Here is a 12,452-nt window from a genome sequence, read left to right as displayed (position 1 = left end):
TTTTGTGGCTTCTCCTTGCTTTTTGCTTATTGCTAGAGTCGTCTCATTGCAATAAATACAACAGGTATAACATACATGAATATTTGGCATAACGACATTTTGCGAAAGAGGCGCCTAAATATTCATTCCACATCCACCTTGTGCCCTGTTCCAGAGAGAAGGTACGACATCGAAGAAGTGGTTCCCTCACCAGCGCAATACATTTTCGATTGAGTGTCGAACTATAAAAACGGATTGCTCTTTACTAGGACTGAACTCTATGACTATAGTGGATAACGATTAAAGGTCGGCTAAATTTTCTAGCATTTCAGATTCGAAATTGTATTGTATTGTCCTTGTCCTTATTTTACTACTATCGCTTGCTCAACAAATGCCAATGAAGTAAGAACAATAACCTTAAGAAAGGAGAGATTATGAGAACACCATGTTCCTCTCAAAGCAGTGAACAAAGTTTCTTCACCGTTGACAATAGTTGATGTAATACCCAACCTCTTTTGAGAGCTTCATAAAGTTTGCCTAGGTTCCCTTACTCAGGCCAGCAGAATATGAATGTTTGGTAACTCATGTTGATGTTTTACCCTTTGTCTATTCCATGTTTTCGGACTCTCCAATACGACCACGGCTTTACGATACACTGAAAATTCAGTTTTATATGAGTCTAGTAGCGGTGAAGTTTTCCACTCTCTTTAGCTAAATCTCGGAACATGAAACGAACGAAGGATGATAATCAATACTCTCTAGGAATTTAGGATTTACGTTGAGTGTGAAAATAAAACTGCGCCAATCTCAAATCAAATATGCTTCGTCATAGCTCAACTAGGACTTTCAATTCCTTTCCGTAGGTTTCATGAATGCTCTCTTTTTTCTTGAAGCAATTCCTTCGAAATGTTGTTAGCATTAGGCTTTCATCTCATTAAGTGAAAAAAGTTACTAGAGCTGATCATAAAGTGTCAGTCGTAAAACGTATTATTGAAGCGAAAGAAATTGAAGGTGGGTGAGAAGTATCTACTGCATGAAGCTTGTGAGCTTTTTTTATTGAAAATTTTTTGAAATAAAATGAGACACTCTCATCGGCGTTAGGAATCTGCCAGTAACCACCTCTCTTAAGTGGAAGAATCCACGGTGTGAGAACTTGCAACTAGGAGAAGTGAATCTGAAGTAAAGAATTTTCCAGTTTTGTTTTACCACAAAGTTGAATTCTGATTTATTTTGTTCCCGAAAAAAAAAACGCTGGTAACATTTTGAAGTGATGTTTCCCTGTATTCTGAATGGACACTTGAAAAACTTTTCACTAGTAATTGGAACTCCCATGAAGTGCTGAAACTTTTTACATTCGCTGAAATTCTGAAGTATTCTGCCATTTACTGCGTGGTTTTCCTAGATGGAACTTCTGTGAAAGGACACACTGTTAATTTCTGTATTCAGAGCAATAACACGCTGAAGTCCTGAATTAAGTTGAGAAAAGTTTCTGGATTGGAATTTCCGCTGGAGGCAGATTATGGGTTAAATCATTGGTCTATCGTGTGGTGGGAGGACGAAAGATAGGACCTATCATGTGGCTTAAATAAATTTTTTATTTGACTTTTGAAATTTATTACATTCGACCTTTTCCCAGACATATACTGCCACTTGTCTCTCTGAGTGTTATTCAACGCGTTCAAGCACAAATGTGAAGTGTGCAGGGAGGAACCAGAACATTTTAAATTTATTGATTACGACCTTTTTAGGCGAAAAACTTTTTTGCTTCTTGGTCGCTCTCATGTCGAATCGAACTAGCCCAACCGAGAGTTCTAGCGAAGGTACTGACTGTCCTTCGCTTTTGGATGAATGTATTCATGAATTATTTATAATGAAAGATATAGGATGATAAATTCGATAAAACAGCAGGAGAAGCTTACCGAAGAAAGGATCTTCTTTTTAGTGATTCTTTTATCAATGTGTCACGATAAATCGTCAATAAGGTCCATGTATATTTATTTTGGATGGATTTAGAGAATTGAACTCTATAAATCTCCGGAGAATATGTCAATTGAATTTAGAAATTGAAGATGAATGTATTGGGGGTGTCGTCGGTAACAAGCGCACAAGGTCGTACCAGCTTGGAAACACATGGGTGTAATGTAGAAATATCTGCACTTCGTTGTTGGTTTTTCCTCGTTAATTGGGAGTAAATTTTATGCAAAAAAGTAACACTACGCCTGGTCATCCACTTTGTATCATTGTCATTGATACCTTAAAGCCCGCAGCTATTCAGTGTGATGTTGCTTGAATTCGAGGCAGTGGACCTTTTAAATTCTCCATTTTTTGTTCAATGACACATGACACTCATCGGGCGCCATTAAATCAATTTTTATCCGCGATTAAAATGAAAATCGCGCTTTTAATTCAGTAAAGATAAAATATTCCGCAAAAATTTTCACGAATGGATGAAGCTTCACCCATCACTGACGATGGTGATAAAAAGTTAGCTTGCCTAAGCCTAAGTCCATTGATAAAATTAATGGAATTACAAACTGGATCTGAAGGAAACAGTTAATGACACTAAATGCGCTTAAACCTGATAATGAGAACAATCTAGATGAATAATTCAAATCAAAACTGATTTTCTATATTTATGTTCCATCGCATCAAACAAGAACCAAAGCCAAGTCAATATTAAAAAGGGTAATTCACACTCATTTATAGCCCGATGCAAGCAATGAAGCATGGTCTCCCCGGGAATAACATTTATATACCTTTAAACGGAAGGAGGTGAAGCAGTATCATTAATAACAGCGCAACATTTGGCATCCATACTCCAAACTTCGCAGTTTCGCCCCAATGTCTTTCAATTCGGTATATCTAGCACATCCCGGACGCCCTGGCCTAACCTTCGCTCTATCTGACGCAGGATCTGCAAGGTCTTCTTTTTGTCATAATTGTTGCCGATATAGACTTTCCGAGTTGGATCATCTGCCCCCATATAAGTTTGAAGACGCGCCCACCACAGTCTGCTAGGCCGGATATTATCCATTATCCGAGTAAGAAGGGAAGATATCATCCACCGATTTCTTCACTATACAGGCCAGAAGCCACAACAATCGACTAAACTCCCGTAATTTCTCGAAACAAGACTTGAGGGCTGTTAAGGTCATTGGCTTGTGCTGTAGAAGCTCCGAAACTATGATCTATATGTTCGTAACCTTTTAATGCAGCAAGTTTGCTGGGCTGGAAGAACCATATGCTAGCTTTGCTGTAAACTCAATTGCCACCGAATCGAAATTTACGAATACCACATGAAATAAGTAATTTAAATAAGCAGTCACGAAATTAGAACTGGTAATATTCATTGACATATAAAATATCTGCTCCCTTCACAAGGTACACGAAACTGAAACACGAAGTTGTATACACCCCGACGATAGGCAGAATCGTTACAATACCGATAACAACGAAGGAGGGAACAGTATTTGTTAACTAAAGTACTTTGTAGCCAAAATAGAAAAAAATCCTTTGAGAATTTTTGTCCTTCACACCTCGAGGGCCGTATTCTATCCATTTTAACACTTTTGCTCATTAGTTTATTACGAAACATTTCGTCTATGTTGACGAAGTAGCGCAATATAGTAATTGATTTAGAATTGGTTGGAATGGATTTTCATCAGCTGCATTTTTGGAATAGGAACTACGGGGGAGATTCGAATGAATTATGGGATAATTTCAAAATTAAGCGTTCGAATTGATTGCTAATGCCGGGTCCAATTAGTTTGGCAGCAATTTTGATTTGTACACGGTTGACCGATCATTTTCTGCATTTGACTTTACTACCAAAACAAAAACTTAGTCATCGTTTTCTGTTAATACCATCCTATCTATCTTTAGATACCAAGGGAAATATATTGGAGATGGCGAAATGTTTGTCGATCGTTTATCAGAGCTCAGTTCTATTTTCAATGCGACAGCATGCCTTTAATTTAGATGATTAAATTGAATGGAGTTCTGTGTAACTAAATTGGCGATCCTTACTTGCTAAGCTTCGTTAAGCTAAGAAGGATTTCTAGAGTATAACATAAAAGGACGCATGAGCCCGTGCATTCTTAGCGTATGTATTAGTGGGACATTATTAGGCCTTTTTTGTAGAGCGTTATATAGGATGGAGTGCTCGGACTTTGGGATTTGAGGGAAGCAACGGCAATTTTGAGAACAGAACCATTTGATGTTATTGAGAACTAAGAAAGAGCGACTATGGATGAATTGTACAGGAGATGGGAGTCGAAATATTGGACTCGTACACTTGATACCTCGTAATGAGAATAGCCAGAACAAAGAACTAAATCATTACCTGTCACAATTGGTTATAAGACATAGTGATTACGGGAGCAATGTACATGGCTTTAAGTTAGATCAACAGTCCACAATACACCAATGCAATTATGCAGCCATATGTGAGAGGAAGTGGTTAACGAACCTAATGAAATAATGGGCACTTCAACTGTACATATACTGAAGGAAAATTGGCTACGGCAAACTTCAAGTGAGTCCAAATGGTAACATCTCGACGGAAAAACATTGTTCACTAAACGGCCTAGTCCGACAGTACATAAGGACTTTGTAAAACAAATTGGACATACTCGGCAACCGAGGGCAGGGTACCAAACTAAACAAAAGTGTCCAAAAAAAATGAAAGCTTATAGATGAGTGATTGAAACAGTAGAATGCCATTCGTGACTAGAACACCTTCGCAAGGAGCTGCGCAAGCGAAAAGTTGTTGCCCAATCATCATCATCATCAACGGCGCAACAACCGGTATCCGGTCTAGGCCTGCCTTAATAAGGAACTCCAGACATCCCGGTTTTGCGCCGAGGTCCACCAATTCGATATCCCTAAAAGCTGTCTGCTGTCCTGGCCCACGCCATCGCTCCATCTTAGGCAGGGTCTGCCTCGTCTTCTTTTCCTACCATAGATATTGCCCTTATAGACTTTCCGGGTGGGATCATCTTCATCCATACGGATTAAGTGACCCGCCCACCGTAACCTATTGAGCCGGATTTTATCCACAACCAGACGGGCATGGTATCGCTCATAGATTTCGTCATTGTGTAGGCTACGGAATCGTCCATCCTCATGTAGGGGGCCAAAAATTCTTCGGAGGATTCTTGTCTCGAACGCGGCCAAGAGTTCGCAATTTTTCTTGCTAAGAACCCAAGTTTCCGAGGAATACATGAGGACTGGCAAGATCATAGTCTTGTACAGTAAGAGCTTTGACCCTATGGTGAGACGTTTCGAGCGGAACAGTCTTTGTAAGCTGAAATAGGCTCTGTTGGCTGACAACAACCGTGCGCGGATTTCATCATCGTAGCTGTTATCGGTTGTGATTTTCGACCCTAGATAGGAGAAATTGTCAACGGTCTCAAAGTTGTATTCTCCTATCCTTATTCTTCTTCATGTTTGACCAATGCGGTTTGATGTTGTTGGTTGATTCGTCTTCGGTGCTGACGTTGCCACCATATATTCTGTCTTGCCTTCATTGATGTGCGGCCCAAGATCTCGCGCTATTCGCCGCCTGCTCGATCTGGATGAAGGCAGTTTGTACGTCTCGGGTGGTTCTTCCCATGATGTCGATATCGTCAGCATAGGCCAGTAGTTGGGTGGACTTGAAGAGGATCGTACCTCTTGCATTCACCTCAGCATCACGGATCACCTTCTCGAGGGCCAGGTTAAAGAGGACGCATGATAGCGCATCCCCTTGTCGTAAACCGTTGTTGATGTCAAATGGTCTTGAGAGTGATCCTGCTGCTTTTATCTGGCCTCGCACATTGGTCAGGGTCAGCCTAGTCAGTCTTATTAATTTCGTCGGGATACCGAATTCCCTCATGGCCGTGTACAGTTTTACCCTGGCTATGCTATCATAGGCGGCTTTAAAGTCGATGAACAGATGGTGCAACTGTTGTCCATATTCCAACAGTTTTTCCATCGCCTGCCGCAGAGAGAAAATCTGATCTGTTGCTGATTTGCCTGGAGTGAAGCCTCTTTGGTATGGGCCAATGATGTTCTGGGCGTATGGGGCTATCCGGCCTAGCAAGATAGTGGAGAATATCTTATAGATGGTACTCAGCAACGTGATACCTCTATAATTGCTGCACTGTATGATATCTCCCTTTTTATGTATGATGCAGATAATGCCTCGTTGCCAATCGTCAGGCATTAATTCGCTGTCCCATAACTTGAGCACAAGTTGATGAACCACTTGGTGTAACTGGTCGCCCCCATATTTAACCAATTCGGCTGTAATTCCATCGGCTCCTGGCGACTTATGATTTTTTAGCCGATGAATTGCACGGACTGTTTCTCCTAAACTTGGTGGTGGCAGTATTCCGTGGCTGACAACTTCCACGGATTCCAACAACCATCTCGTGTGACCCTGCTAATTGAATAGTCCGCAGTCCGTTATCATTGGTTTTTTCGTGTAAGCTATGGGAGCCAACGTATCGCCTGAATACGGGCTCCTTCCCTACTTGGCTGTTAAAATCCCCAAGTATGATTTTGATATCATATCTGCCTACTGCCTCGTAGAAGGTATCCTTTTCCGACTCTGCAGTCTCCTCTGTAGGGGCGTGAACGTTTATGAGGGTTATATTTCTAAACTTGCCTCGCAAGCGCAGAGTGCATAGCCGTTTGCTTATGCTTTCAAAGCCGATAACAGCAGGTTTCGTTTTTTGGCTGACTAAGAAACCTACTCCGAGCACATGGTTTACTGGATGACCGCTATAATATATGGTGTAGTGGCTCTTCTCCAGGAAACCGGCCCCTGTCCATCGCATCTCTTGCAACGCTGTTACATCAGCCCTATATTGGGACAGGGTATCGGCTAGCTGCTTATCAGCTGCATCTCTGTACAGGGAGTGCACGTTCCATGAGAAAATGCGCAAATCGTTGTTCCTTTGTCGTTGCCGGGTCCGTCGTTTTAAAATCCGTCCTATCCGAGGCTCCTGTTGTGGCTTCGTAACATGTTGTTTTCCGTGTAGGGTTGTCAGCCCTTCCCAACCCCCAACCTGGAGGACCAGTTGGTACAATTTGTCCCGTTTTTAGGCGCGGGAGACTCGCCTTCATCCTTCTCCGTCTGCAGCTTTTCGTCAAGAAAGAGCTCCCAGCGGTCACCACGTGGAGGTGGAGATAGGGTTTGGTAGTAGAGCTGTTGGTGTTGGTTCAGCAGGCATTTGCCAGGTTTTATGCTCCATCGTGGGTACCAATCCGCGTTTCGCCCCGGGACCTATACTACCCTTTGACCACCTTGTTGCCCAATTATATTGCATAATTATTTGTCATTCATTTTAGAATATATGAGGTATAGTTGACACACGGATGCGTGGCTGGCAACTCTCATCGCTCTCGTTTCTTACTCCACTCGGTGGCAACTAGATAACAAATCATCCGCCAGCTACCGTTAATAGCAAGTGCCATTTTCAGAGGAAAATGTAGCTGTACAAGACCACCACGTCTTAAAATGCCTCAATTTAGTGTCTGCGCTGCTTCTACCTTAAGGTGAAAGGCATTTTAAGACATGGTGGTCTTGTACAGGCTCTAGGCTACTGAACTAACCTGTCTTTGGCTTTTTACTTTATTGTAGTGTTATACATACGTGTTTGGGCTGAGAAGGCCTGAATTCCTGAGTAGAGACTATAGTAACACATTCTACTCGAAATGGTATGAATACCGTTTTTATTTTTGAATCCATGAATTATAATTGCCAAATAACAATATATCGTCTTTCCATATATAAAAATCTAGGAAGATTTCGCCCGAATATTTTCTCGAGTGAGTATTACCGGTAGACCGCTAAGAAAATTTGTTGCTTTTTGCTTTTTCCCCAAAATCTTGAAGGAAAGGATAAAAAAATACTACTAAATAATAATACTGCGGGAAATGATTTTTTAATCTAATATCCCGTTTTTGTTCTAGTAAACACATCGCATTTCCTCCTTAATATAGATGACGTGGGTGATTTCCCTAGTAGACCTTTTTCAAATTTTGAGGAATGTATACGCATCACCTTAAATGATGGCATTAACCAGTAGTGGCGTTCGCTTTATTCAGGATTACTGGATTGGTGCAGAAGTTGTCCAGATAACAAGATAAAACTTAAAACATAGAAATTCGATGATGTTTTCTCTCTAAGCTGATACCCTCGACGAATACCCTACAGATGACTTACCCATTCCTCTGACACCTCCTCATTCTTAGAGCACCGTAACCGTAAGCCATAAATGCAATATGGTTGTAAACTAGAACAACACCACTTGATCCAGAATTTACTAACTGACGTAAACAACATTACAATCGGCAGCTTCATTACTTTAGTTACTTTAGTAACAGGGCAAACTGGGAGAGCGTCGCAGTGACCTACAGCTTAAACTCACAACAGAGGGAGTGAGCGCTGGAATCATTGATCTACGGAGTCAGTAAGTAAACGCACAAGTATATTCCAGGCAGAAATATACGCCATAGACAGATGTACCTCCTTCAACCTCGAAAAGTATATAGGAGGCAATACATTGCTACCCTGACCAACAGCCAAGTGGCCATCAAGGCAATTAGGTCCAACCTTCGAAACTCGAAACTGGTATAGGAATGCCTCGGGAGATTGAACACGATCGGTTTGCACAATAATGTCTGAATACTCTAAATTCTAAGCCATATTGAGTTAGAAACCAATGAGGCAGCGAACGAGCTGATCAGAAAAGAAGCAGGGAGGTCCCTAGACCTACCAGAAATAAAACAGTCTGGAGTGTTTATGAGGATTCCCAACCCAAGTGCGTCATTGCCGGCTAAACTACCACCCGGGGAAGGTAGGTATATCAATGGGCGATGTCTGCAGATTGTATGAGAAGGGTCACAAGACCTCCATATATGTTCAACGACAGTGTCCGAGACTTGTGCATAGCAGGTCGTGGCAGCTGGGAAAATATTTAATACTAGACGCCAAGTTGAAATACTTGAAAGTAGGGAATATACCAAAATTTCCGTTGGTCATACGCTTGCTTAACTTACCATATTTACTTTACATCAAGTAAAAGGGATAGAATAGTTTTACTAGGAGGCATAGTATTACTATTACTTCAGTTACATAACTGATGAGAACTTTTAAGGAGATTGACGAGATTAAGATATGAATTCAGCTTGCCAATAAAGCATTCTTTTGCATTTCCGTAACTTTGGAGGACAAATAAAAGTGGGAAGTTTGGCGTATAAAAATCGATTGTAGGACCTGTGTTATGTTTTGGACGTAACGTATGGACCTTCAGACAAGCGTATGAAAAAATGCTGATGCATATGAATATCTTGACAAGAATAATCGGAGTGGGAGGCCGATATTTGACCCAGATATGCTTCCACGATGAGGAAGATAAAAGAGATGCGACGGTATGCACAATATTAGACCATTTGAAAAAGTATTCCAAAGAAAACTGTAGACAAACTTAGTACTCCCTCAATCCTCAAAATCAAACATGCTTCGTGTCTCTGTCGGTGTTCATCAAGGAAGTGCCTTTCAGCACGCCTCTTTGTTCTCGTTATGAAGTCATACGGTACATCTAATATTCAGCGCCCAATACACTGCTTGATGCGGTTGATGTTTTCCTCCGCGCCTCATATCAAAGCTAATCTCGAAGAACTTGTTCCAAAATGGAATGGTCAGTCTCAGATTGAATTTGGATAAAACTGAATTTTTGACCATCGATTCCAACGAAATCGGCTCACTGTCATTGACAATAACCTGTCCAGAGTTGGGCGATATACATATCTCCGATCAATGCTATCAGCCAATGGTGAACAGTGTTATGAAACTGGAACTGCGTTATGAAATAGATGAAGTAGCGTTCCACAACTGGCGTTCTTTGCGGTTGACATATCAACCAACGTCTCCAATCTAAAATTTACTGCGTAAATCTAAAATTGACCGCACTCTATGGTTCTGAATGTCGCCCAACTATAAGACACAATGAATGACGTGGGAAGCGACCAAAATGCCGACCGAAACAACGGTGGCTTGATACGCAGAATGATGATTTGAAACCCTCGCGATTGCATCCAGTTTAGGTCTTTGAAAACCAAATGGTGCCAATAATCAAGACAAACCAATCCCGATAGGAGTCATCATCAGATATTACTTCGTGGGGTAGATCGGCTTTTAGCTGGTGACTTTTTCGGCATGTGTTGTTACTATACATTTAGCGCTGCTGCTCGGTCGAATTTAGGTTTTTAAATGTGGTGAATGTGATATAAATTCTAATTTTAAAAATGTTGTTAGATTTTCATAAGGTTAATTTTCTAATTTCAGATCGAGTCTGAAGCAACTTCACGCCCTATCTTAAGTGAAGAGGAGACCTACGCGAGCCAGGCCACGAACCTCATCCACCAGCTAGAGTCAGTCGAAACGCAGTACGAATCAATTGTAAACAAACTCCCCTCGGATTGTGGTCAGGTGAATCACACTGCAGCAGGACTATATTTAATCGCTCCAGCAGGTCAACATCGTCCCACCCTCGCACATTGTTCCAGCGGTTGGACTGCTGTTCAGCGTAGATTCGATGGATCAGTGGACTTCAACCGATCGTGGGAGGCATATGCGCAGGGATTCGGCAGTCCGTCAGGTGAGTTCTGGATTGGTAATGACATCCTGCACCATCTCACCGCAGACAACTGCACGCGACTGAAAATCATCATGCAGGACATTTACGATAACACATGGTATGCCCTTTATGACTATTTCTACGTTTCTTCACGAGAGGATGGATACCGGTTGCATGTGGGTGGTTATAGCGGGAATGCATCAGATGCTCTCGACTACCAGAATCGCATGCAATTTTCAGCAATTGATGTGGATCGTGATATATCGAATACGCATTGCGCTGCAAACTATGAGGGTGGGTGGTGGTTCTCACATTGTCAACATGCCAATTTGAACGGTCGCTACAATTTGGGCCTGACATGGTTTGACGCGGCGCGAAATGAATGGATTGCCGTCAAATCAAGTCAAATAATGGTAAATAGAAAAGCTTCCTGTGCGAGCGTGACCAGCCCGAGCCAAAGTGACCGTTCGTTGACAACAGATAGCATCACCACAACCATCGCTACTGTAGTTTGAAGTGCAGTCGAATAGGATTTTCGTTAACTTTTTGAAAGACAAAGATACATTTTTTAGGAATAGTCATAGTTTGAATAGGATTAGGCTAGGTGTATAGTAATTTATACAATTTTATTATTTATCACTTGAGCTTGTACATAGATACTGAGATAATATTGCGAGATATTTTACGAGAAAATTATTACTATTGAGAAGGTTTTAGTTGCTTATTCCTGTGTTTCCAGATTTCTCTGAATATTTGACAATATTTTCATTCATTATTATGCTAAAGTTTATTTAATTTTTCACTCATAATTTAAAAATCTAATATAAAGCATCGTACTTTTAACAAACTAGAGGAAATCTACATTTTGCTACTATCCCACATTGGGCGCTAATTTCTTTCTGGAAAAAGTAAGTTTTAAGCAATTTTGAATCAGAACAGATACAAGATTTTCTTGAGTTAAGTTAGTCAGGATTAAAGTAATATTATTCTGAACCGCCAACATGGAAGCAAACTGTTCTTGTTGCTGAAGGTGGGAGCCGTTGCATGAATGTTATCAGTAAGACTTTCGAAAACCAAAATAATGTTGTGAGCATCCATTCATATATTTCAAGTTTATTTAAATTTAGCATAGTCCCAGTTGTTATTGAACTTTATAATAAATGATTTACCTACCCCGTAACCCAAGCTTATACTATTTTATTAGCCGGAAGAAAGTAGTGTTTTTATTATTTGCATTTCATCATAGGCACCGAATTTTATCTTTTGCTTCACGAGAAAGCGACAATGAATGGATGAATTCCAATTCTATATGGAAAGATTAAGAACTTCATTCGAAAGAGTTTCCGGGCATTGAAAAATTTCAGAATTCCCAACGTTGTTAAGGATGAGTATCTAGAATTTTCGGTGTGTTTTATCCAAACTTAATGTTTCCTTTCTGAGTTGTTCGTTTGGGGATGTTTCAAAATAATTCTCGGGGATAGAATTTTCTACAGTGGGTGTATCAATATTTTTCTAAATTTCGGAACTTTTTGGGGCAGTGCAGAAATAATAAAAGGCAACATTTACCGGACTTGATTTCTAACCTTCAGGAGTAACGAATTTATGCTGCAAAACAAGATACACCAGATTGCCACCTACCTTCCAGTTTGCTTAGCCTTGAATAATAATTTGTTCCCTTTCAAATTGCTTCTGAAGTGGGGATAAAATTCGCTTCGTTGGTCAAAATAATATAGAGGTAAAGTACACAAGGTAGGAAAACATTTTTTTGAATAAAAGAGTTTGCGCCAACAAAAAGGGCAGCCAATAGCACTCCATTAGAGATACTTAAAATAATTTCCCGGCATT

The 12,452-nt window shown here is 40.7% G+C and overlaps 1 protein-coding gene across 1 annotated transcript in view; it reads left to right on the top strand.

Moving 5' to 3' along the window:
* LOC119646456 (protein scabrous) overlaps window positions 1-11,792 on the top strand; it is a 133,509-nt gene extending 121,717 nt beyond the window's left edge. The window contains exon 4 of the mRNA XM_038046906.1: window positions 10,316-11,792. Coding sequence (XP_037902834.1) covers window positions 10,316-11,122 — 807 coding nt within the window. The 3' untranslated portion in view covers window positions 11,123-11,792. The remainder of the gene's footprint in view (window positions 1-10,315) is intronic.
* The last annotated feature ends 660 nt before the right edge of the window (window positions 11,793-12,452 follow it).

This window comes from Hermetia illucens, chromosome 1, assembly GCF_905115235.1.
Source record: "Hermetia illucens chromosome 1, iHerIll2.2.curated.20191125, whole genome shotgun sequence".
NCBI classification, from domain to species: Eukaryota; Metazoa; Arthropoda; class Insecta; order Diptera; family Stratiomyidae; genus Hermetia; species Hermetia illucens.
The sequence above is the reverse complement of the archived record's forward strand: the minus strand, read 5'-3'. Positions and strand labels throughout refer to the sequence as shown.